This window comes from Pristis pectinata, chromosome 33, assembly GCF_009764475.1.
Source record: "Pristis pectinata isolate sPriPec2 chromosome 33, sPriPec2.1.pri, whole genome shotgun sequence".
Classification (NCBI taxonomy): Eukaryota; Metazoa; Chordata; class Chondrichthyes; order Rhinopristiformes; family Pristidae; genus Pristis; species Pristis pectinata.
In genome coordinates, this window is record NC_067437.1 from 2,825,044 (window position 1) to 2,852,963 (window position 27,920).

The window sequence follows — 27,920 nt, forward strand, 5'->3', positions numbered from 1 at the left end:
TTAAGCTTGTTGAATATCTCTCTGCATTTTTATTTCTGACAGTGCTTACACAGTTCACATTGTTAAACGCTGTGTGCTGTTTCTGCACTGACCCTTTGTCCTGGGCTGACTTATCAATGTGTTTCTGAGTTCAATCTGCTGTACATAAATACATTTAATCAGTAATATAAATAAATAAATACAATAAATTAAATGCCAGGTTCAGTTACTGAGCCAAGCGACAGACATGATTAGCAGCCCTGTGGCGGGATCTTCAGAGGCAGAGAGACCGTGACCTCCAGGCAGTGTGGCTCATTTATTAAACTGTCCCACTTGTGATGATGTCCGGCCCACTTCAAAATCGACAAGGCAGGAAAGAATGTCAACAGCCCTGCCCTGGTATTAATGGTGAGGGAACACAGGAGGAACAGTGGGAAAAGATGAAGTAATGCAACATGTATCGATGCACTGGATGTGGAAGCACAGGGCAGACAGCGTTGCTCTTGCTGCACTGGATTGGAAACGCTGGACAGACTGTTGTTGTACTGGATTAGGACACACTGGACAGACAGCGTCGCTGCACTGGATTAGAAAACATAGGACAGCATTGCTGTACTGGACTAGAAAATGCAGGACAGACAACATTGATGTAGTTGATTAGGAAATGCAGGACAGACAGCATTGCTGGACTGGATTGGGAAAATCAGGACAGACAGCATTGATGTACTGGATTAGGAAACGCAGGATGGTTTGCACAGGTCAAATGGATTAGGAAAAACCAAGGGAATTTCCCATGGATTGTGGATTGTAGGATAACATTGGATAGTGTAAATGGGCAGTTGATGGTTGGCACAGACACGGTGGGCTGAAGGGCCTGTTTCCATGCTGTAATTCTCCATGACATTACGGATAGAACAGTTTACGAGCTGCGTGAAGACCTGGATACTGATGTGCATGGGGAAACGCAGGACTACATGCAGCACTCGGGCGAACCAATGCAGGCTGGCAGACAGACTGAACGCAGTTGGAGCCACTGCCGCTGGTACAGACCAAGAGCCACGTGACAGACCGGCAAGTTGGTCTGGGATGGCTGGAACTGCGCAGTCCTGGTGTCGCATTCTCAGCTGTGCAGCAGGCGAAGATGGAGAGCGCTTCTCCAACACTGCCTCCAACCACCTGGACCCAACCGGCAGAGACCCCTCCCCCCGCCCGCCGAGGAAGCACAGCCAGTGACGTACTTCTCCCTGAGGTCTAAGCAGCTTTGTGATTTCCGTGCATGAACACCAGCATGTCCACGTGTTCCGGGGCAAGGGCTGAACGCTTGCTATAAATGCCCTGTCCGGCTTCGGTGAAGATCCAGCTGCCGGGCACCACGGTAGCCGGCACGGCCAACAGCTTGCGGGCAGCGGTGGCGAGCAGCGGGTACTGGGTGTGGTGGGTCTTCCACCACTGCAGGGGGTCCTGGCAGAGGGAGGAAGCCTCAGCCGTCTGGAAGCTGGCGATCTCCTGCTCAGCCTGCTGGCTGACCGAGTTGCCCGAGGCACTCCTCACGCTGCACAGGTCGCCCAGGAGGAACTCGATGCCTGTGTCGGGCCGCGCCTTCTTGGGCGGGGCGGGCCCGGAGGCAGAACCCTCGGGGCCGAGGCGGGCTCCCAGCCGGGGCTGGCGGTGGGCCAGCTGTGCTGCCTCACGCCCAAGGGCGTGAAGGGTCTCCACCCTCTCTGCCTGGCCGAGGAAGTCCAAGCCCCGGAAGCGGGGGTCCAGCGCGCAGGCCAGGTTGAGGACCTGGTTGACCTGCGGGTCAGAGTACCACCGGTCAAGGTCAGCACGGATGGCCTGCTTCACTTCCCGGGCCAGCTCAGAGTCGCTCTCGCTGGCCGCCAGGTGCTTGTGGACCAGGCTGGTGACCACGGGCTTGACCAGCGACAGGCTGGAGAAGCGCTCCTTGGCAAAGGTGGATGTGGCGATGGCCAGGGGCTTCAGGATGTCCACGATGTCTTGCACCACCTGCCAGTCATCCGGCCTCAGACCCTGGCCCTGGCTCTCACTCAGGCTGTCCAGAGACAGGCGGTGGTCCTGCAGACTCTGCAGCACCCCGTAGGTGCTGTACCACTCGGTGCTGCCGCTGGGGAATGCCCTGGACTGGAATCTGAGGAAGGGCTTGCCGAAGCCCAGCTTGTCACTCAGCGCTGGGTTGGTGGACACGCTCTCCACCAGCCGCTTGCAGCGGGTCAGCACACGGAGGATGCAGGGCTGCTGCAGGGCCGCCTCGACACAGTTCTGCAGCGCGTGTCCGATGCAGGGCAGGGTCTTCCAGCCCAGCTTGGAGGCAGCCACCCTGACGTCCACATCACCGGCCATGACGGAGAACCAGGCACGCTCTCTGATGCCCCACTCGCTGGCAATATCCGACAGGGCGGCCCTGACGTTCTCCACCGTGGCTTCCTCAGCGACGGGACGGGTGGAGAGCACCCAGTGCTTGAAGTCAAAAGTGCCGTCCACGTGGTGGGCGGTGACCGTGACGTAGGAGCGGCTGTGCTCGTGCTTCCAGAGGTCGATGCTGATGGCACAGTGCTGCTGCTGCTTCAGGGAGTCCATCAGCCTCAGCTTGGCCTGAGTGTGCATGTCCTGGAGCACTGCCTGAGCAAAGAAGGCCACACTGGGGATCTTGTAGGTGGGCTCCAGCACACTCATCATCCGGACAAAGCCCTCCCCCTCAATGGTCTTCAGGGGCAGCAGGTCAGTCACAATGAACTCCGAGATCGCCCTGGTGGTTCTCCCAATGGGGGCCGCCGCCGCCACGGTGGTCCTGGGCAGGAAGTCCTGCGGGTACGGCTCCGTCCCCTTCGGCGGTGCAGAGGTAGCTCCCACCAGCTCGTTGTACTCATGCCTGTGCTTGTAGATCAGGTGCTGCCTCAGGTTGGTGGTGTTGCCGCTGTAGGACAACCGGACCCCGCACAGCTTACAGATGATCTTGGTCTTGTCCAGGATGCGGCCCAAGGCGTCTCCCTGGAAACCGAAGAAGGTCCAATAGCGGCTCTGCGCTCGCCCCAGGCTCACCAGGTTCTGCGTGCCTTCCAGCAAGCCTCCCGGGCCCTCCCTGTTCACGTGGCAGATGCTGCTAGCCTGGAGGCTAGCCTTGTGGGCTTGGATGATGGAAGCTACCAAGTCCCTGCAGTTATGCTGGTCGTGGGGGTTAGCGTGGCCTGATAGCTCCTTGGGAACTTTGGTTTGGAGATCCTGAAATAACTTCATCAACAACTCTTTCTCGCCAAACTCGTACTTAAAATGTTCACCTAATAAAAAGAAAAATAGCATCAGGTTTCCGCCTACCAACTGCGTCACTGATTCAATAGGATCATTGGTAGCATTTGGAGACACCTCCAGCTGCCAGTTCTTACTCTCTTAACTGCAGTTCAGATTCAACCACAATGGCACAAAATGGGTCAGAGGGTTCAGGACAACAGAATTCCTTCCTTACACGACATAAAATGTGTATGGAATTATGAGGGGCATAGATAGGGTGAATGCCCACAGTTTTTTTCCCAGGTTTGAGAAATCAAGATCTAAAGGCCATAGGTTTAGGTGAGAGGGGAGAGATTTAATAGGAACCTGAGGGGCAACTTCTTCACCCAGAGGGTGGTCAGTATATGGAACGAGCTGCCAGAGGGAGTGGTTGAGGCAGGTACATTAACAACATTTAGAAGGCACTTGGACAGGTACATGGATGGGAAAGGTTTAGAGGGATATGGGCCAAACACGGGCAAATAGATCTCGCTTAGGTCTTAGTCAGCATGGACCAGTTGGGCGGAAGGGCCTGTTTTCGTGCTGTATGACTCTATGACATTAACTGATTGGGTGATAAACCAGTTGTGTTTGTACAACTGCCCAATGGCTTCCTGGCCATCGTTACTGACTTTTTACAGTCTTTTAGGCTAGTTTTATTTCATTAAAATTAACTTACTTTCCCAATCTGCCAGGGTATGTTTCAAACTTATGTCTCTGAATCTTTAACCCAAGCATCAGGATTGCGAATACAGTAAACATTATGTCACCATATAGATCAGGAATGTTACAGTCTGAAAAGCGTGGGGATGTGTTGGGAGCTACAAAGTCTCGCTGATTTTGACAAGCACTACAGGTTATTCACAAGACCACAGATACACTGGTTCCTCTAGTTTAAGCTCCCAGTGAGCATTGATTTCTTCATATTTTCCTCGGCTGCTAACTGCTAAATTCAGGGCAACACTTGAAAGAAAGAAAAAAAGGGAGAGAGGAAGAAAAGAGGACATGTGCTTTGTGGAGAGGCTGGACAAACTTGGGTTGTTTTCTCTGGAGCGTTGGAGGCTGAAGGGAGACCTGACAGAGGTTTATAAAATTATGAGAGGCATTGATAGAGTAGACAGCCGGTGCCCTTTTCCCAGGGTGGAAATGTCTAATACAAGAGGGCGTGCATTTATGTTTTTACACTTAACACAGTGATATAGTAAATCTTCCAGTGAATCTAGTGAGTTTAAAGGAAACAGGAAATATGCTATTGGTATTGGTTTATTATTGTCACGTGTACCGGATGGAATGAAAAAGTGTTTTGTGTGCCACCCAGGCAGATCATTCCATATGTTAGTACATCGAGGTAGTTAAAGATAGAGCAGACAGCCAGTATGTTTTTCCCAGGGTTGAAATGTCTAATATTAGAGAGCATGCACTTAGGGTGAGAGGGGGAAAGTTCAAAGGAGATGTGCAGGGCAAGTTTTTTTTACACAGAGAGCGGTGGGTGCCTGGAATATGCCGCCAGGGGTGGTGGTGGAGGCAGATACAATAGAGGGGTTTAAGAGACTCTTAGATAGGCACATGAATGTGCAGAGAATGGAGGGATGTGGACATTGTGTAGGCAGAAGGGATTAGGTGCCATTAGCTTAATTAGTTTGGCACAACGTTGTAGGCCGAAGGGCCTGTGCTGTACTGCTCTATGTTCTAAAAAGAGAAAGAGAAAGCAAGAAAGGTTTGCAGTTTAGATGGCACCTTTGCTTCCCTTTCAGAACGTCACAAAACACATTATGGCCAATTTTCTTTTAATAGTGCTGTTCTAAAGAAAACACAGCTGGTAAATTATGCACAGTGTGCTCCCACAGACAGCAATGTGATAATGACAAAAGTAACTTGTTATTCTGATGTTGGTAGAGGGACAATGACCAGACTCCAAGGAAATTCTCCTGCTCTTCTTCACATGAGTCTCTCGAGACCATTTATGTCCAGTTAGACAGCATATGGGGCCTGGGTTTAATGTCTCATCTTAAAAACTGAACATCGTTCCCCCACCACTGGGATGGAACATCACCCTAGGTCCGTGTGTTCAAATCACCAGGATGGTACTTCAGCCCACAACCTTGTGATGTAGTATGTGTCACCACTATATTAGTCGGCCTTCATTAGTCGGGGTATTGAGTTCAAGAGCCACGAGATGATGTTGCAGCTCTATAGAACTCTGGTCAGACCACACTTGGAGTATTGTGTTCAGTTCTGGTTGCTTCATTATAGAAAGGATGTGGAAGCTTTAGAGAGGGTGCAGAGGAGATTTACCAGGATATTGCCTGGATTGGAGAGCATGTCTTATGAGGATAGGTTGAGTGAGCTGGGGCTTTTCTCTTTGGAGAGAAGGAGGATGAGAGATGAATTGATAGAGGTGTACAAGATGATAAGAGGCATAGATCGAGTGGACAGTCAGAGACTTTTTCCCAGGGCGACAATGGCTAACATTAGGGAACATAATTTTAAGGTGATTGGAGGAAGGTATAAGGGGGATGTCAGAGGTAAGTTTTTTATACAGAGGGGTGGGTGCGTGGAATGTACTGCTGGCAGAGGTTGTGGGGGCAGATAGATTAGGGACAGTTAAGAGACTCTTAGATAGCCACAGGAATGATAGAAAAATGGGGGGCTATGTGGGAGGGAAGGGTTAGATAGATCTTAGAGCAGGATAAAATGTTGGCACAACATTGTGGGCTGAAGGGCCTGTACTGTGCTGTAGTGTTCTATGTTCCATAGGAAAGAAAACCTCTGTGGTTTGCTGAGTAGAGACACCTTCTCCTTTCACAAGGAGGCTGAGATGTAACGTGTAGAGGTGAGTCAAACCCTCTTCAAATGGAGAATGTGGCAAACAACTTTGTGTGACAGTGTGACAAAAGAAGTGACACAATCTGTTAACTCATCCAGAAGTGTAAACTTCTTCACCGATCTTGCTACCTTAGTGTTTCATCACTGCAGACACGCCTTAAAATCCTTACCCAGTTTCAGCCCAAGTGTCCTGGCATATTCTTCTCCGATCCACACCAGGAGCTCTGCTCCAGCCTCGATTACCTGGCACACCCGGTAGTAGATCTTACTGCGGTACTGGAAGACAGTCAGATTGTGCTCCTCTTCGCTTGAAGCACAAGCCACGTATCTATGAGGCAAAAACAGGATCTTGATTGCAAATCATTTTCCTCAGCTCAATTTAAAATACGAACACACAGCAAAGAGGACAAAACAAGTAGGCTTTGATTTTCCATCCCCATTAACTTTAAACAGATGTATGTAAATGCAGCCAATTCAACATTGCTTTTTTTAACATCATGAATCCAAGATTTACAAAGAGCTGAGGCTCAGTGTCGGAAGGCAGGGATAATATGCACAAAATGTGCACAAGTAACTCAGTCCCATTTTAAAGTCATAAAGTCAACTTTACTTTTAGTTAGCACTGTGATTTGCTGGATATTTAATTAGCAAAATTTCTTACAAGTCCAGACAGTTATTTGGAGTTACAAGCAAAATGCTGAACGAACTCAGCAGGTCAGGGAACATCTGTGGAGGCAAACGGACAGTTGACATTTCAGGTTGATGCAGGGTTTGGACGCGAGCGTTAACTGTCCTTTTTCCTCCACAGATGCTGCTCAGTCTAATGAGTTCCTCCAGCATCTTGCTTGTTGCTCCAGATTCCAGCATCTACGTCTGTGTCTGCAGTTATTTGGAGTTTCTCGAAGAGGCATAACTGAAGTGACACCACTGGTGAGAGAGTCCAAACAGCGTGACATGTTTACATTGACATTTAGTGTTAGCAATGCACAGAGAGCGAGCTAATTACAAAGTGGAGTGGAGAAGGGTTACTACAACATCTAAGTTGCAACGACCTCAGGAATGACTTGACAACTTAAATGTGGGCACAGGAATTTACAGTGAAAAAGTTGACACAAGGATGGCAAAAAAGGAATGGTAATAGGGAGCAAGGGGTTACAGACAGTAATTAATTATCGATGTCCAGAGAGTGTAAATTACAGATCTGTGACATACTTTTGGATAATCTTCTGCAAGAAGTTCTACATTCATGCCAACCCTACAAACCTGAATGCAGTATTGCCAACTCTAAAACAAAAATCAAAGCACGCTGTAACATTAAAGTATCAGGCCAGTCATCTCTCACTCCAAAATAATTGACTTGTCAAAAAAAATTACCAAATTAAATTATAATTCAGTGAACCAGAATACACAGTGAAATATTGGTGCAGTCAGCTCCATTTGTGAATGAAGTGATTTGTCACAGAGCTTAACTTGTATATTATGAGCGATGACTGAATGTGGCGCTGCAGGTAGTGCTGCTACCTCTCAACTCCTGGGACCTGGGTTCGATTCTGACCTCAGGTGCTGTCTGTGTGGAGCTTGCACGTTCTCTTTGTGACTGCGTGGGTTTCCTCTGGGTGCTCCGGTTTCCTCCCACATCCCAAAGATGTGTGGGTTAACTAAACACTATAGAGTCCCCCTAAGTGTTAGTAGGTGACAGAAAAATTAGGGATTGATGGACATGTGAAAGAGAATTAGTTACAGGGAAATAAGCGGGAATGGGACTGGTGGGATGGATCCGAGACCCGATATAGACTTAATGTGCCAAATGGCCTCCTCCTTTGTCATAAAAGAGAAAGAAAAATAAATTATAATAAGTTTTCTACAAAGGGTGGAAGATTCCTCCTGACCATCAGTGCTATCGACAGGTCCAGCAAAGACCCTATCATAAGAACGCAAAGAATAGGAACAGGAATTGGGCGAGAAGGCTCCTTGACCCTGCTCCCTCAGTCAATAAATTCATGGCTAAATATATGTGAGTTCAAACATGGACTGTTAAGTGTTGCCAATTCTGAAAGCATGTCCTAAAATGAGACTTTCTTCAAAAACTAAATCGTAACTCACTACGAAGATAACACAAAAAAGTAAAGTCACGTTTTGAGAGACGTACTTATTAAACAGCAGGGCTCCCTTCAGTACTGCTGCATTACACTGGAGAATTCCTTGTTTAATGACAGCGGCGTTATAGTATGTAACACATACTTTTCTCCAACTTTAGGTAACTTGCTCTTTCTTTCTGTTTGTACCAGAACTGGCCATTTCTATCTGTTATCATTTTGACAGTTCTTCTTATCCTTTCCACATAGTCTGGCCTCCTGGGCATATCCGGCAACCTCTTCATTAGCAACACAGACAAAGAGGCATAATGTTCCCAGACCTGACAGGTCAACTATTTCTCTTTCCACAGATGCTGCCTGACCTGCTGAGGGTTGCCAGCATTTTCTGCTTTTATTTATAATGTTTAACACTGGCTTGTATGAGAGGCCAGAAAAGGAGGAGCATGGAGAGATAGAGCATAGTACAGCACAGGAACAGGCCCTTCGGCCCACAATGTCTGCGCTGAGCATGATGCCAAATTAAACTAAATCTCTTCTGCCTGCGCATGGTCCATATCTGTCCATTCCCTGCATATTCATGTAGCTACCGAGCAGCCTCTTAAATGCCACAATCGTATCTGCTTCCACCGCCACCACCCACAGCCCGTTCCAGGCACCACCACTCTCTGTGTGAAAAACTTGCCGCACACATCTCCTTTAACCTTTCCCCCTCTCACCTTAAAAGCATGCCCTCTAGTACTTGACATTTCTACCCTCGGAAAAGGATTCTAACCATCTACTCCATCTATGCCTCTCATAATCTTATAAACTTTTAAGAGGTCTTCAAGAATTACAGAGCAAGTTCAGAGATAGAGAGGGGTGAGGCATGCAAGGATTTGAAAACCAAAGTGAGAATTTAAAATGGAACACAAGCGAAGGTAGGCTGGTGAGCACAGGGGCTGTAAGACTTGGCTTGGATACAGGCAGCAAACTTCTGTACAAACATGGTTTGGAAATGGGTGTGGGAGGACAACTGGTCAAGGAGAGCTTGATATACTTGTGTCTAGGGATACAAAGGCATGTTCAATTTCATAGCACATCATGGTGGGATTTCAACACTTGGACTCCCATGGGTTTTGGTCAAGGGCATTTTGAAGCAGGCTAACCTGGCTTCTCTCATTAAGGAAATTGTTCCATCAGTCTTTGGGGGATTCCAAAAACTACAGCAGCTCAGAAACTCCCAGCAAGAAAGAAATGATCAGTGAATTGCATATAAATTAATGGCTTCAGCTCAGAACCCAGAATGAAATGACAGACTTGATTGCTTTGGATTTTTGACAAAAGAAAGACTTCAAGCAAGTGATGCGTGACATTTGACATCTACAAATTGGCAGATGGTCGCTCAGAACTAAAACTTAATACAGAATATAAGCAGGTAGATTTAAATTCTGGACTAAATGTGCGTTGTCCAATCCGTTCCCCCCTACAATACCTCATCCAGTTGGCCTTTGACTCATCAGTAGCATCCACATAATAATAGGTTCCATTTTCTCGTAACTGCAAGAGAATAAAATTTCAGGTGAAGATATTTCCTGTTATCTTTCTGGAAGGCTAGAGTTGACACATGGGAATAGAGCTTAGCTACCTGACCCAAACCTGATGGGACTGAAGTACATGATGGGTTCAGTTCGGATGTGGGGTGTATATTCTAATAAAACATTTGGGATCAGGTCAGGTTGGGACACAGTACGGTTTTTGTCAGGATGATTTGTTCAATGTTACTCTACATGTCCTCTGTTCCTGATCAATATTTGCTGCTCGTCCTCAAGCAGATCAATAGAAAATTTCAGCTTGTTATATCTTCGGCAATGGTCAAGTAGGAGTCACAGAAACAGGCTCTTCAGCCCACCTGTCCATGCTATCCATTGTACCTATCTACACCAATCCCATTCACCTGCATAAGGTCCACATAGGTGTGGAAACAATTTTATGTCTTCGAACTTCGGTCAGGTTTGGGTTGGGTTTTAATTTCATACCCCAGCAGACCCTACATGAAAGGAAAGTTCTAAAGGTCACAGACAGGGCATAAAATAGATCAACTAGATCCATACTGGAGATGAAAGGTTTGGGTAATGAGCAAAGGCTAAAGAGTCTGGTGTTGTTCTCTTTTCAGAGCAGAGTAGGTTAAATGGCCGTTTAATAAGGTGATCAGAATTATGAAGGATCTTAAGAGATTAAAGCTTTTCAGTGACAGGAGTAACTAGAGAACAAAGGTTTAGTTTAATTGGCAAAGGGAACAAGGAGAAGCAGGGAGAAGAGAAGAAATATTTTCACGCGCAGTTATCATGATCACAAGTGGTTGCCTGAGAGGAAACTGGGTAAGTGAGTGAAAAGGAAATGTTTATAAGAAATCATCGAGGGAATGGGATTAATGGGAAAGTTTATTCAAAGAGCCAGCATGGACCTGTGTCGTTCTGTTCTGTGGATCACTAGCCAAGAGTTCAGAAGGAACCAAGTTCTTACAGCCCAAGAGTACACAGTGCAATCGTTCTTGTCCGTCAGGATGTCCCCATCGAACGGCCCGAATATACATCCCCGCAGGATGGCGGGAAGTGTGCACCAAACTCCGAGGCCCCCCTGAGGCCGTTCTTTGATGGCCAGGCCCTCCGGCAGGGTGAGCAGCGCCCGGGAGGGCATCCGTTCCGGTACCATCCTGTCCGACACAAACGTTGGCGCTCCGTGGTGTGGGCAGGAATCTCGAAAATAGAGCCGGCATTCCTCGCAAACTGTAAAAAGCAGAAAGGTGGAGTCGGTTCCAAGGCTCGGGATTTCAATTTTCAAAAGACGAGCTTGCACCCATCTGCCATCAGGACTTCACCTCACAACTGCTGGGCTACATTCTAATTTTTTTTACAAATATAAACATCATAAAAAACATATACAGGAATTACAATACAAACTGTTTACATTCATAGTGTCATCAAGTTAATACATTCTATTTACAAAGCACCAATACCATTCATGTAACCTCTTTGCACAAAGTCAAAGTCAAACTCAATTTTATTGCCATGTGCACAAGTCCATGTGTGCATGGGTGCAACGAAAAACTTACTTGCAGTAGCATCACAGGCAGGTAGCATCAGAGACACAACATTTACAAGAAAAACAGAAATTAAAGATAAATCATACAAAATTATACAAGAAAGAACACAATCAGAACACAAAAAAGAACCAAAGTCCATTGTAGTGCATGGTGGTCAAAGTGGTCATAGTGTTGCTATACTGAGGTAATAATTAGGGTTGTGCAGGTTGGTTCCAGAACCAAGTGGTTGAAGGGAAGTAGCTGTTCTTGAACCTGGTGGTGTGGGACACCAGGCTTCTGTACCTCCTGCCTGATGGTAGCTGCGAGAAGATGGCATGGCCCGGACAGTGGGGACCTCTGATAATAGATTCACCCAACAAGTGCTGAGGGGCTGTTAAGCAGGACCCATCCCTCAATGCCCAGTGATGGCAGGACCTTAGACTGCAATTCTTCCCCACAAAGTCTTACCTTAGGTTGCACCGAGCTTCAGTGTGTCCCTCAGCACATGCTCCTGCACCCTGGAATGTGCCAGTCGGCAACACTAACTTACACTGGAAGACCAACAAGTTTTGGGCAGACCAAAGTATACCTTTCACTGACTTGATGATCTTCCAGCAGCAGTTGATGTTTGTTTTGGTATGCATCCCTGGGAAAAGCCCGTAGATCAGAGAGTCCTCTGTTATGCAGCTGCTCGGGATGAACGGTGACAAGGATCTTTGCACCCTTTCCCAGACCACCTTTGCAGATGCATGGTCTGATAGAACGTAGAAAATGCAGCAGCCACTTCATACACAGAAGGCTCCCAAAAATGTCACTGTGATCACAATCTGATAATCCCTTTGATTGAGGGAGAAATATTGGCCAAGAGACTGAGGCTAATTCCCCCGATGTTCTTCAAAGTAATATCATGGGATCTTCAACACCTACATGAAAGAGTGGAACGGGATCTCGATTTAACATCTTTTGTAAATGACGGCATCTCAACAGTACATCAGAGAAGTGCTTTTGGGTTAAATCTCTGGGCTGGAAAGGATACACAACATTGTTATCGACTGAATCAAGGATGACAAGGCTTGGCCCTTCACCTTAAAGCAACATTATTACAAAGTGTGAGGATACGGATCTCTTCCACACAAGGCAAGGAAGACATGGGGTCAGTAATGCAACCTGCATTACTAAAACTCCTCTGATATTGAGGAATGTTCCAGGGGACTTCACAAAGCACTCACAGACAACTCAAAAACAAGGACATTAGGACCATGACTAAATTTTTTATCAAAGAGGTAGGCTATAAGGAAGGTGTTGATGATACTGGAGAATGCAGACACTGGGGTGGCAGAATGGGGAGGAAGTTCCTTGGTTGGTGGAGCACAGCTATCAATGGTGGGAAGAAAGAAGTTGGGGGGGGGGGGGACCTCACATCAGAGATGGAGAGGCTGGAGTAACAGCTGAAGTCAGCACAGAGCAGGGACTGAACCTTGGGGTCTGAGCACAACCCTTGAGGCTGGCACTTCAGTGCAGCACTGTGGGTGGAATGCTGCACAGTCAGAATCTTTCAGATGTGATGTCAAACTGTGGCCCGACTTGCACTGGACAACAGATCCCCTACCATTACTTCAGAAGAGAGCAACATTAATCTGTTGCTTGACATTACTCAGCTGGATTATCTGGCCATTATCACTGCTGTGTAGGAGCTTGCGGTGTACAGATTGACAGTCATGCTTTGGAAGATCCTGAAAGGGATGTGAAAGGTCCTATATAACTGAAAACCTGTCGTTCTTCCTTCGTACTCAATGGGACTTCACACTAAATTAAGAGCTGAACATTCAGTGTGGAACTGGCCAGGGAATTCAGAAAGAAAACTTATTTGTCCGTAAAGTTTATCAGAAACTCCAGAAATATTTCAACCATATAATTAATATCTCCTTGTCCCCTCCTTCCAAATGTGCAGATTCAACCACACCCTCTGTTAACACCAAGAGAAGATGTATCATTCACCTACTGACTCATCACCATGAGACTGGGTTAAATCAAACAGGAGCTCAGAGTTGTCCCTAACCAACGCTCAGTTGTGTGAAAGTTCTGGTTGGGAAATTGGGAACTTTAACAGAGCTCCACCATAATCAGTTGCCTTTATATTGCTAAATGAACAAGGATGGGTTGCCAACTGAATTCCAATGCAGCTTCTTCTGCGGGGAACAGATCGTCTAATGGATAAATGTCTCATAACATTTCCTCACTCATAGATATTCTCTTTATCCCATCTCCCACCTTCTCTAACTTGCTTTTCTCTCTTTCCCAGTCCTGATGAAGAGTCTTTGACCTGCAATGTTAACTTTTTCTCTTCACACATGCTGCCTAACCTGCTGAATGTTTCCAGCATCTTCTGATTTTGTTCCGTAATATTAAGCAGAGGTTGCAAAGACTTACAGAGCAGTCCATCCTCAAGCTGGGCGCAAGCCTCTTCACCGACCTGCATCTCCCTCCAACACGTGATCCCACCAGCTGAAACACAGATTATGCCAAAATAATGAGAGTGATTCTTTCCTGAAATCAGCAAATAGTTCAAGGTTGTGGGTTTAGTTCCCCTTACAGAGACTTGAGCACAAAACCTAGGCTGATGCTCCAGCACTGTGCTGAGGGAGTGCCACACCATTGGAGGTGCTGGTTTTTTTTGTATAAAACTTTTATTAACTAAAAGCACTACAGAAGACTACAAATATCAAATATATACATCCAACACAGAAAGGATCAGCTAGTCAACTACAGAACTTCAGAGATTACCATAAACTAACACCCGCAAAAACACACACACGTCATTACGCGCACTGCCGCACCACTCAATACTCCATATCAAAATCGTATTGGTGTCATCCACGACACACGCAACCCCCCGAGGGGCCCACCGAGCACATTTGGAGATGCTGTTCCACACTTGAGACATTAAACTGAGGCCCTGCCTGCTCTCTCAGGCAGATGTGACATTACGTGGGGAAGCGCAGGGAACTTTACCCTCAATGTTTAGGCCATGACTGATCCCTTGGTTGAGATTACTGAAAATAATAGATAATATGGTTACCACACCATTACCACCTGGTGCAAACTGGCTGCTATCTTTTCTACATCATAAAAGTAAGTACCATTCAAAAAAAAGTACTTTATTCACTGGACAATTTTTGGGATTTTATTGACATTTATAATAGTGTAGGCCCATTAATAGCATTGACGTACACAGGGATCTTGGGGTCCAAGTCCATAGTTCATTGAAAGTGGCTATGCAAGTGGATAAGATGGTAAAAGAGGTGTATGGAATGCTTGCCTTCACTGGTAGGGCTGTTGAATATAAGAGTAAGGAAGTCTTGCTGCAGCTGTATAAAACTTTAGTCAGACCACACTTGGAGTATTGTGTGTAGTTCTGGTTGCCCCATTACAGGAAGGATGTGGAGGCTATGGAGATGGTGCAGAAGAAGTTCACCAGGATGCTGCCTGGATTAGAGGGTATGAGCTATAAGGAAAGCTATCTTTATTAGTCACATGTACATCGAAACACACAGCGAAATGCACCTTTTGCATAGAGTGTTCTGAGGGCAGCCCGCAAGGTTGGACAAACTTGGGTTGTTCTCCCTAGAGCATCGGAGGCTGAGGGGAGACCTCGTAGAGGTTGTTAAAATTATGAGAGGCATAGATAGGGTAGACAGTCAGAATCTTTTCCCTAGGGTAGAAATGTCAAATACCAGAGGACATACTTTTAAGGTTAGAGGGGGGAAGTTTAAAGGTGACATGAAGGGCAAGTTTTTTACACAGAGGGTGGTAGGGGCCTGGAATGGGTCACCAGGGGTCGGAGTGGAAGCAGGCAGTCTGGTGGAGTTTAAGAGGCTTTTAGATAGACACATGAATATGAAGGGAATGGGGGGATAGGGATGATACACAGGAAGAGGGCATTTAGAATAAATTGGCATCAAGATCGGCACAACATTGTGGGCCGAATGGCCTGTCCCGTGCTGTACTGTGCTATGTTCTATATTCTATAATGTTCAGTCACGTTAGCGTCAGAGAGTCATACACCACAGAAACAGTCCGCACCAACCATTGAGAACCCATTTACATTAATCCTAAATAATCCAATTTTATTCTATTAGATGGAGTCAACTTGTATGGGGATTATTAACTTGGTTGAAATGCTGGTGAACTGCTTTAATATTTGGTTATTGCTTCTGAGATTAAGTTTATTCTTACACTGTAGATCTGTTTAGCTCCCCGAATTTACCTCGCACTCAATGTCAGCGAGACCAAGCAACTGATTGTGGAACGAAGGGAAAGTTGGGAGAACACACACCAGTCCTCATTGAGGGGTCAGCGGTGAAAAGGGTGAGCAGCTTCAATTTCCTGGACGTCAACATCTTGGAGGATCTATCCTGGGCCCAACACATTGATGGAATCACGAAGAAGGCACACCAGCAGCTCTACTTCATTCGGAGTTTGAGGAGATTTGGTGTGTCACCAAAGACTCTTACAAATTTCTATAGATGAAGAGCATTCTGACTGGTTGCATCACAGGCTGGTACTGAGCCTCCAATGCACAGGATCGCAAGAGGCTGCAGAGGGTTGTAGACTCAGCCAGTTCCATCACGGGCACAACCCTCCCCACCATCGAGGACATCTTCAAGAGGCGATGCCTCAAGAAGGCAGCATCCATCATTAAGGACCCTCACCACCCGGAACATGCCCTCTTCTCGTTACTACCATCATGGGGGAGGTACAGGAGCCTGAAGACCCACACTCAACGATTCAGGAACAGCTTCTTCCCCTCCGCCATCAGATTTCTGAACGGTCCATGAACCCATGAACACTCCCTCGTTATTCCTTTTGTTTTGCACTATTTATTTATTTTGTAACATATAGATTTTATGACTTTGCACTGTACTGCTGCCGCAAAACAACACATTTCACGTCATATGTCAGTGATAATAAATCTGATTCTTTGTGTACTTCCTTCCCCCTCCCATTTTCTACATCTTTAAGTATCTTTTAACTCTAACTTCTTCCACTTCTGATGAAAGATGATCAACCTAAGATGCAAACTGGACAACACATCACCAAGCACCTGTGCTCTGTCTGCCGTAGCCCTTCGGAGCTCCCATTTGCCAGCCATTTTAACTCTCCTCCCCATTCTCACACCAACACGACTATCCTCAGTCTCCTCCACAGCCAGGGTGAGACTAAACACAAACTAGAGGAACAGCACTTTGTGTTCGCCGGGAGAGTCTACGACCCAACAGCATGAACATTGAATTCTCCAACTTCTGGTAACCTGCTCCCCCTCTGTCCCTTTTCTCTCCCCTCCTGATCTACCCAGTTCCTCCCGCACCCACCCCAGCCCCCGTCACCCTGTTTCTTTCCCCCCCTCCACCCAGTCCATCTGCCCGTCACCCACACGCACCCCTCCCACTGGATGCCCTCCCCCACTGCTCCCAGCTGCCCTCCCCACCTCCCTCACTTGAATTCCATGCTCCTTCCTTTCACACTAGATCCCACCATCTGCAGCCCTATCACCTCCCAGCCTCGTGTCACTATTTCCACTCTCCCCTTCCCCATCTGCCTATCATCCCCCCCCCCCCCCCCCCCCCCTTATCCGGATCCACCCATCACCTGCCAGCTCCACCCCTTCTCTCTACCTCTTTATACTGGCTGTCTCCCCTCGAGAGTTCAGTCCAGATGAAGGGACTCGACCCGAAACGTTGACTGCCCATTTCTCTCCATAGATGCTGCCTGACCCGCTGAGTTCCTCCAGCTTTTTGTGTGTTGACCTGAAACATTAACTGATTCTGTCTCCACACTCACTGGGGTAAAGGAGGCTGCAGACCAAGAGCTGGTAAATGAGATGAGAATAGATGGATAGTTAACGGTTGGCGAGGACATGGTGGGCTGAAGAGCCTGTTTCTGAGTGTACAATCTGCAACTGCTGCCTGAACTCCTACATATTCCCAGCATTTTGCACTATCTATTTATTTTGTAATTTATAGATTTTTATGCCTTTGCACTGTACTGCTGCCGCAAAACAACAAATTTCACATCATTTGTCAGTGATAATAAATCTGATTCTGATTCTGGTTCTGATGCTTTATTAGTCAATGCATTGAGTTCAAGAGTCAGGAAGTTATGTTGCAGTTTTATAAAACTCTAGTTTGGCTGCATCTGGAGTATTGCATTCAGTTCTGGTTGCCCCATTACAGGAAGGGTGTGGAGGCTTTGGCTGGGGTGCAGAAGAGGTTCACCAGGATACTGCCCGAGTTAGAGAGCAGGTGCTATAAGGAGAGGTTGGATAAACTAGGGTTGTTTTCTCTGGAGTGGCAGAGGTGGATGGGAGACCTGAGAAGTTTATAAAATTATGAGAGGCATAGATAGGGTAGACAGAATCTTTTTCCCAGAGTAGAAATGTCAAAATCTAGATGGCGTGCATTTAAGGTGAGAGGGGGAGAGTTTAAAGGAGATGTGCGGGGTAGGTTTTTTTTTCACACAGAGAGGTGGGTGCCTGGAACGGGCTGCCAGTGGTAGTGGTGAAAGCAGATGCGATAGTGGTGTTTAAGAAGCTGTTAGATAGAGAATGGAGGGACATGGACCATGCGCAGATAGAAGAGATTAGATGTCACTAGTTTAACAAAACAGTGTGGGCCGAAGAGCCTGTCCCTGTGCTGTACTGTGCTGTGTCCCATATTGTAGTGCTTTGTATCTTGCACACACCTGCATCGGCAAAATCTCACCATAGCTTTTCCCCCACTTGCACCTAAATGCATCAAATTAAATATTCAGAGAAGTAACAAATTATGCCTGCAGAATGTACAAAAAAATCCAACAAAAGGAAGAAATAGCCCACAGGAAGAACCAATCAGAAATTGGACTACTAACAGCAGGGAGCATGAGAAGCAACAATAACCCACCATATGGGTAGAACTCAAAAGTAAGAAAGGTGCAGTCACTCTGATGGGATTATACTACAAACCCCCCAATAGCCACCGGGACACTGAGCAGATATGCAGGCAGATTAGGAGAAGGTGTAAAGACAACAGGGTTGTTGTAGTGGATGCCTTCAACTTCCCTAATATGGACGGGGACCTCCTCAGTGCAAGAGGTTTAGACGGGTCAGGATTTGTGAGGTGCATCCAGGAGGGTTTCTTAAATCACCATGTGGAAAGTCCAACAAGAGGAGGGGCCATACTAGACCTGGTGTTGGGTAACGAGCCTAGCCAGGTGACTGACCTTTCAGTGGGAGAACAGTTAGGGAACAGTGACCAAAACTCCTTAAGTTATAAGACAGCGAAAGATAAGAATAAGTATGGCCCTTGCGGCAGAGTTTAAATTTTCTTATTCCAAAATAAATTTTATTCATCATAAAAAACAAACTATATACAACAATAAAACAGTGTAAACCTTTACATTCATGTGCGGATCAATCATTAGTGTTACCTTTTTAAATTGGAGCAGGGCAAATTATGAGGGCATTAGGCAGGAACTAGGGAGAGTTAATTGGGAACAGCTGTTTCTGGGCAGAACCACATCTGACACATGGAGGGTGTTTAAAGACCAACTGCACAGAGTACAGGACAGGGATGTTCCAGTAAGAAGGAAGGACAAGGACGGCAGGGGAAGAGAACCTTGGATGACAAGAGAGGTGGTGAATTTAGTCAAGAAGAAAAAGGAAGTGTATGTAAGGTTTAGGAAGCTAAAATCAAACAGAGCCCTTAAGGATTATAAAGAAGCTAGAAAAGAACTCAAGAAGGGAATTAGGAGAGCCAGGAGGTGCCATGAAAAGTCCTCGGCAAGTAGGATTAAAGAGAATCCCAAGGCATTCTATACATACATCAAGGGCATTAACAAGGGAGTGGGCAGAATAACTTAAGGATAAAGGAGGGAATGTGCTTGGAGGCAGAAGGTGTGGGAGAAGTCCTAAATGAGTACTTTGTATCAGTAGTTACCAAGAAGAAGGACGTGGAAGATAGAGAGATCAGTGTGGAGCATGCTAATATGCTGGGGTATTTTGAGGTAACGGAGGAGGTAGTGTTGGGTCTCTTAAAGAACATTAGGGTGGATAACTCCCCAGGGCCTGATGGAATATACCCCGGTTATTGAGAGAGGCAAGAGATGAGATTGCTAGGGCCTTGACCAATATCTTCGTGTCCTGTCTAGCCACAGGCGAGGTCCCGGAGGACTGGCAAGTAGCTAATGTTGTTCCATTATTCAAGAAGGGAAATAGGGATAATCCTGGAAACTATAGACCGGTGAGTCTCACGTCAGTGGTAGGGAAGTTACAGGAGAGGATTCTTTGGGATAGGATTTATGAGCATTTGGAAAACCATGCCCTAATTAGGGACAATCAGCATGCCTTTGTGTGGGGCAAGTTGCATCTTACTAATTTGATTGAGTTTTTCGAGGAGGTGACGAAGATGATTGAAAAAGATAGATCTGTGGATGTTGTCTACATGGATTTTAGTAAGGCTTTTGACAAAGTCCCTCATGGGAGGCTCCACTTTACTCTGTACTGTTATTGTTTTTACCTGTACTACATCAATGCACTCTGTACTGACTCAGTGTAACTGCACTGTGTAATGAATTGACCTGTACGATCGGTTTGTAAGACAAGCTTCTCACTGTACCTCGGTACAAGTGACAATAATAAACCAAAACCAATACCAATAACAAATTAAGATGCACGGGATCCACAATGAATTGGCCGCTTGGATTCAAATCGAGCTTGCCCATAGAAGACAGAGGGTAGTGGTCGATGGGACTTATTCTGGCTGGAGATCTGTGACTAGTGGTGTTCCACAGAGATCTGTACTGAGACCTCTGCTGTTTGTGATATAGATAAATGACCTGATTGAAAACATAGGTGGGTGGGTTAGTAAGTTTGCATACATATGTTGGTGGTGTTGTGGATAGCGTAGAAAACTGCCAAAGGATACAGCAGGATAGAGATCAGTTGTAGATGTGGGCAGAGAAATGGCAAATGGAGCTTAACCTGTACAAATGTCTGCCGGCTGGACTGCAGGTACTGGAATCTGGAGCGACAAACAATCTGCTGGAGGAACTCAGCGGGTCCGGCAGCATCTGGACCAGGTCCAGATGAAGGGTCTCGACCCAAAATGTCAGCTGTCCATTTCCCTACATTGCTCCTGCCTGACCCTCTGTGTTCCTCCACTTGTGCTCTTGTTGATGGGGATTTCCTACCCTTCCATAGGAATGCATAGTATACCCCTGCGTGCGGGCACCTCCTCTGCTCTCCAGCCTCCTCCTGTCCGGATCACTCTCTCTTCCCCCTGTCCAGGCTCCACATAAATGCCCCCAGCTTCCTGCAAGCGGCCACACCAGTGGATAGTGTAGAAAGAAGGTGCACAGCACGCTTGCCTTCATTGGTCGGGACACCGAGTATAAGAGCAAGGTAGTCACGTTGCAGCTATATAAAACTGGTTAGGCCGCACTTGGAGTATTGTGTGCAGTTCTGGTTGCCCCATCACAGGAAGGGTGTGGAGGCTCTGGAGAGGGTGCAGAAGAGGTTCACCAGGAAGCTGCCTGGATTAGAGGGCATGAGCAATAAGGAGAGGTTGGACAAACTTGGGTTATTTTCTCTGGAGTGTCAGAGGCTGAGAGGAGACCTGACAGAAGCTTGTTTCATGGTGAGGCACAGAAAGGGTAGACAGAATCTTTTTCCCAGGGTGGAAACGTCAAATATTCAAGGGGACGCATTTAAGGCGAGAGAGGGAAAGTTTAAAGGAGATGTGCGGGATAAGTTTTTTTTACACAGAGAGTGGTGGGTGCCTGGAACCGTCTGCCTGGGGGGAGTGGTGGAGGCAGATACGACAGTGGCATTTAAGAAGCTGTTGGATAGACAAATGGAGGGATACAGACCGTGTGCAGGTAGAAGGGATTTAGTTTAATTTGGCATGGTGCTCGGAACAGACATGTTGGGCCGAAGGCTGTTCCTGTGTTGTTCTGTTCTGTGTAAATGTGAATTGTTGCACTTTGGGAGATCAAATGTAAAGGGACAGTACACTGTTAATGGCGAGACCCTTAACAGTGTTGATGTGCAGAGAGATCTTGGGATCCAAGTCCACACTTCCTCAGTTCTGGTCACCTGCCTACAGGAAAGATATCAATAAGCTTGAAAGAGTGTAGAGAAAATTTACAAGGATGTTGCTGGGACTTGAGGACCTGAGTTATAGAGAAAAGTTAAATTTATTCCCCGGAGGCAGGAGAATGAGGGGAGATCTTATGGAGATATACAAAATTATGAGGGGTATAGATTGGGTGAATGCATGCAGGTTTTTTTCTCAAAGGTTGGGTGAGACTAGAACTAGAGGACATAGGTTTAGGGTGAAAGGTGAAATATATATGGGGGAATCTGAGGGCAAACTTCTTCACTCAGAGGGTTGTATGGGTGTGGAACAGGCTGCCAGTGGAAGTGGTAGATGCGGGTTCAATTGTAACATTTAAGAGAAGATTGGATAAGTACATGGATGGGAGGGGATTGGAGGGATATGGCCCGGGTGCGCGTAGATGGGACTAGGCAGAAGATTAGGTCGGCATGGACTAGATGGGCCAAAGGTCCTGTTTCCATGCTGTAGTACTCTATGACTCTATGACTCCCTGAAAGTGGCAACACAGGTTGATAGGGTAGTAAAGAAGGCACATGGCATGCTTGCCCTTATGAGTCGGGGAACTAAGTTCAAGAGTCAGGAAGTTATGCTGCAGCTTTATAACACTCTAGCTGGGCTGCATCTGGTGTACTGCATTCAATTCTGGTCGCCCCATTACAGATAAGGATGTGGAGGCTTTGGAGACGGTGCAGGAGAGGTTTACCAGGATGCTGCCTGAATTAGAGGGTATGAGCTATAAGAGGTTGGACAAGCTTGGCTTGTTTTCCCTGGCCATTTGGAGGCTGAGGGGAGACCTGATAGAAGTTTATAAAATTATGAGAGACCCAGATTGGGACAAAGATTCTGACCGCCTACCCTGAGTAGAAAAGTCAAATATTTAATGGTGTGCATTTGTGAGAGATGGTAAGTTCAAAGGAGATGTGCAGGGCAAGTCTTTTTACACAGTGAATGGTGGGTGCCTGGAATGTGCTGCCAGGGGTGGGGATGGAGGCAGATACGATAGAGGCATTCAAGAGGCTATTAGATAGGCACATGAATGTGCAGGAAATAGAGGGATATGGACATTGTGTAGGGTGAAGGGATTAGTTTAGTTGGGCATTTAATTTCTAATTTAATTAGTTCAGCACATCGTTGTGGGCTGAAAGGCCTGTTCCTGTGTGGTACTGTTCTATGTTCTATCTTCTATGTACATGTATGCTACAGCATCACAGGCACATAGCATCAGATAAGCAGCATTCACAAGAAAAGCACAAATTATACACAATTTTTACAAGAAAGAACACAATTAGTACCAAAAAAAAGTCCATTGCAGTACAGTGATCAAAGTGGTCATAGTGTTGCTATACTGAGATAGTGATTAGGGTTGTGCAAGTTGGTTCAAGAACCGAATGGTTGAAGGGAATTAGCTGTTCCTGAACCTGGTGGTGTGAGACTTCAGGCTTCTGTATCTCCTGCCCGATAGTAGCTGTGAGAAGATGGCACGGCCCGGGTGGTGGGGATCTTTGATGATGGATGTTGCCTTCTTGAGGCAGCACCTCCTGTAGATACCACCGATGGTGGGGAGGGATGTGCCCGTGATGTATTGGGCTGAGTCCACTACTCTCTGCAGCTTCTTATGCTGCTGCACATTTGAATTGCCGTCCTGGACCGTGATGCAACCAGAACAAAATGGCAAACAATGTATGGAGCCACAGGGCATAAATGAACACTTCGCACTTGTACTTACTCAGAAGAAGGACGTTGTAGTTAGAAGATTCGGAGAGTGGGATGATGAAATTATAGGAGAGGTTATCATTAAAAAGGCAGCATTAGATATATTAGCGGCGCTGATGGTGGATAAATCTCAGGAGCCTGAAGAGGTAATATCCCAAGCTGAAATGGGGATATGGGAGGAGATTGTTGGGGCCCTGATGTAGATAATTAAATCTTCGCTGGCCACAGGTAAGGTGCCAGATGGCTGGAAGGCAGCAACTTATTCAAGAAGGGCAGCAGGGATAAACAGCCTTGTGTTCCTAATGTCACTGGTAGGGAAGTTATTGGAACAAATTCTGAGGAACAGGATTGGTCCACACTTGGAAAGGCTGGGATTCTTCAAAGACAGTCAGCATAGGTTTGTTAGGGGGAAACCCTGTCTCCCAATTTGATTGAATTTTTTGAAGAGCTAATGAAATGTATTGATGAGGGTAGTACAGTTGATGCAGCCCTTATGGATGTCAGTAAAGTCTTTGACGAGGTCCCACATGGGAGACTGGTCCAGAAGATTAAAAGCATTGGGTTTCTGGTCAGGTTGGCAAATTGGATCCAAAATTGGCTTGATAATCAGAGGCAGGAATAACAATGAAGGGTTGATTTTGGATTGGGAGTCTGTAACCAGCAGTGTACCGCTGGGATTGGTGCTGGGACCCTTTGTTATATACATTAACGATTTGTCTGTCAATGTTGAAGGTATGATTAAGGAGTCTGCAGATGACACAAGATTGATGAGGTCATTGACAGTGAGGAGAACAGCCGTAGGGTACAGAATGATATTGATCAGTTGGTAGGACAGACAGAGCAATGGCAGGTGGAATTTAATCCTGATAAGTGCGAGGTGACGTACTTTGCACAGGACCCTAAGGAGTTCTGAGAAACAGAGGAAGCTCAGTGTACAAGTCCAAGGATCCCTGAAGGTGGCAGCACAGACAGAGGATGTAGTGAAGAAGGTGTACAGGATTCTTCCCTTCATTAGCCGAAGCATAGAATATAAGAGCAGGGAGGTTATGCTACAACTTCATAAAAATGGAGTTGTGTGTACAGTTCTGGTCACCACACCACAGAAAGGGTGTGGTTGCACTGGAGAGGGTGCAAAGCACATTCACCAGGATGTTGCCTGGATGAAGCATTTCAGTTGTACGGAGAGACTGAATAGACTGGGTATGTTTTCCTTGGAGCAGAGGAGGCTGAGGTGGACCAGATAGAGGTGTACAAAATAATGAAGGGCTTAGATGAAGTAGATAGTAGGAAACTTTTGCCCACAGCAGAGGTATCTAAAGCCAGAAGACATAGGTTTAGGGCAAGGGTAAGAGGTTTAGAGGAGATCTGAGGAAGAACTTTTTCACCTGGAGCATGGATGGAATCTGGAACACCTGCCTGAGAGGATTATAGAGACAGGCCCTCTCACAACATTTAAGGACCATCACTTAAATCGCCAAGGCTTAGAAGGCTACGGACCAAGTAGTGGTAAATGGGGTTGGTATCATTAGATGTTTGATGATCAACTTGAACATGATGGATCGAAGGGCCTGTTTCTGTGTTGTCTGACTGTTTGACTGTGTGACTGTTTGACTCTGTGATTTTATGACTGATTGTAAGGTTGTATGACTTTGTGACTGCATGGCTCTATATGACTGTGTGACTCTATGACTGACTGTATGAATCCATAACTCCTTGACTCTGTGATTTTATGACTGGCTGTATGACTATGACATTGTATGATTGTGTGACTGTATGGCTCTATGACTGTATGGCTCTATGACATTGTATGATTGTGTGACTGTATGGCTCTATGACTTTATGACTGTGTGACTGTATGAGTCTATGACTCTCCTGCATCTCATAGGTGTAGTGTATCTTTCTCTATTGCCCTTTCTCATTGTCCTCTATTTACACTTGCCCAAACAGATCAGTTGTGATTAACAAGCTTTCATTTCATTCCCTGAAATGGCACGAAAAGAAAGTCTATCACCTGGTAAACCTGATTCTCCCCACCACTCCCTCTCTCTCTGCAACCTAAAATGTGTTTCCTCACTTTTCTAGGGCTAATGAAAGGTCACTGGACTAAAACATTAATCCTGTTTCTCTCTCCACTGATCCCTCCTGGCCTGCTGACTATTCTCAGCATTTTCGGTTTTTATTTCAGATGTTTCGCATCTGCATTTTCTTGCTCTCGTTGATTTTTAGATCATGCTTCCTAGTCGTAGACCCTCCAACCAAAAACTTTCTATCTAAAACCTCCCTGCGATATCTTGAAAACTTTAATCAGATCACCTTTTAAATGCCCAAGTTCCAAGGAAAACACCGAGTTTCTATAATCCCTCTCCAATTTCAATAATGAATTGGATAAGCATCTGTGGAAAAGTAATTTTCAGGACAACTGGGAAAGGAACTGACTGGGTCACTGTACAAAGGGCTGGCACGGATTCAATGGGCCGAATATCCTCCTTCTGTGCTTTTACAATTCCATGATTCATATCTCAACCCATGCAATGCAGGTAAATCCAAGGCTAATAAATCCTTCGTAGGAAGTGGTGCCTGCTGGCTCTGTTATTCATAAAGTACTAGACATGTAATTACTTAGAATAATTTATATATAAAAAAAATCACTTAAATTCTTTTGAGAACGTGTGCCTTAAAATTAGTCTCAAAGTACTATCCATGTTGGTTCCAAGACTATCACCTGTGCCAATGTCAGGACCTACCTGTTCCTTCACCTGTATGCTGAAAAGACTCAGAGTGGGGTGGACACCAGGGAGGACAAGACAGGGTGCCACTGCAGAACTCTGTACCTTTGCTATTGTACTTGTCTTCTCAACAATTTGCTACTATTCATCTGTCTGAGATGCTCGCACTCATACCAATTGTGTGGATGTGTGGTTAATGTTGCAATGCATGGCATTACCACAACCCTAAAATCTACACTAATTCAATGCTGGCCAATGTTTCTTCTCCACACTGAGAGGTCACCTGCAAGATTATCAACACTGGCTTACACGTCCATATGCACAGGATCGCAAGACACTGCAGAGGGTTGCAGACTCAGCCAACTGCATCACAGGCACAACCCTCCCCACCATCAAGGACATCTTCAAGAGGCAGTGCCTCAGTTGGCGGCATCCATCACTGAGGACCTCAGCATCCAGGACATGCCCTCTTCTCGTTACTACCATCGGGGAGGAGGTACAGGAGCCTCAAGACCCACACTCAATGATTCAGGACAGCTTCTTCGCCTCTGCCATCACCTTTCCGAACGGTCCATGAACCCATGAACACTACCTCGTTATTCCTTTTTTTTGCACTATTTATTTACTTTTGTAATTTATGGTAACTTTCTGCTTTGCACTGTACTGCTGCTGCAAAACGACCAATTTCACGTTAATGAGTCAGTGATAATAAATCTGATTCAGATCTTCCTCCTCCTCATAAAGCTCTAAAGAGATCTAAAGAACCTCCCAAATCATCACTTGATATTCCAGAAACCTTAGTACCCACAAGTACAAACCCTTGTAAGGTATGACAATGCCCCAGCTAGGAGGAAAGCATGAAATGAAACCACCATCTGGAAGTAACATCAAATTTTTTAAAGTTCCTTCCACAAAGAACTTTAAGGGCTTTAAATGAGATCCAAACTCGGCATTGATGCTTCAATCGCTTGAAGCATCAATGATGCACAGCAAACCTCATTAAAGAGCGGAGCACATAACAACACTCTATCCTCTACAGAAATTTGACACTGCGGGGTTCCATTCCCTTTCACCAAGGACACTTGACCAGTTGACCAAACCTTAAACTGGATATATAACTGTTGCCCTGATGTCAGCCAGAGAAAGCTTCACAGCATTGGAGGCTTTCCCAACTAACTTGAGGGTTAGCAAGCGAGGTAGTGCCTGCCTGGAGGAGGGACCGAGAACGAGGGCAACCAACAGAGGTGAGGAAGAACATTTTTCCCCAAACCCTCACTCTCACTATATTTCTGTAGAATAGTTAAACCCCTCTTTCAACTGTAAGGACCTTTAATCCAGCATGTGGTGAATTTATTCTACAAAGCTCAATGGGCTGTCCTTCCAGTGTGAGATATTAACAGGAAATAAAGGGAGAGGGAGTGGTCGCAGGTTCAAATCTCACTTCCACCACTCAGGTCACCTTTAATAAACTTTAGCTACTACAATAAACCACCCAAATAATTGAATTACAACAAATTTGGGCACAACATCAATCTAATCGACAATTACATCTCCTAATTTGTATTTATTATTTTATTTTACACTCCTGGCAACGTCCCCACACAACACCCCAACCTCTGGTTAACCAGCCCCTCCCCCACCCAATCGATTAGTTCGATTATTCCCAAAATCGAGGTGATTTTTACACAGCTAAACGCCGGGAATTATAATTTGACGCCGATTTTGTTTTTATGTTTTGAAGAGTTTTAGCTCCACAGTCGAGACTGTTTATCGGGAAAACAATCGCGACTAATCGATTTGAAGCACCTCCAACTTGGTGTCCTGCACCTCTGGGTGAATAAAAATCGCCCAGTTCCCGCCCCCACACCTGGTATCGGCTCCATATCGATTAGTCCGATTAATCGACATTTTTTTCCCCCTCTCACGATATCGGTCCGATTATTATAATAATTCCGATTATAATCGAATTAGCATTGGCTGCTATTTTACCTGATAAATCGAATGGAGGAAGGATTCTCCGGTTTCCCGGTTTACATTGACTCCAACTTAATTATTTTTTTATTTCTTGATATTTGAATATCGG

At 45.9% G+C, this 27,920-nt stretch overlaps 1 protein-coding gene across 1 annotated transcript; it reads right to left on the reverse strand.

The window, feature by feature from the left end:
• Positions 1-27,920, reverse strand: LOC127585611 (E3 SUMO-protein ligase ZBED1-like). Its single transcript, XM_052043213.1, has 6 exons — positions 27,827-27,920; positions 13,678-13,752; positions 10,689-10,951; positions 9,658-9,722; positions 6,261-6,418; positions 1-3,275 (listed from the first exon to the last, which is right to left on the reverse strand). Exons 2-6 carry the CDS (start codon positions 13,724-13,726, stop codon positions 1,231-1,233), a joined length of 2,580 nt encoding a protein of 859 aa, XP_051899173.1. The 5' UTR covers positions 13,727-13,752; positions 27,827-27,920; the 3' UTR covers positions 1-1,230.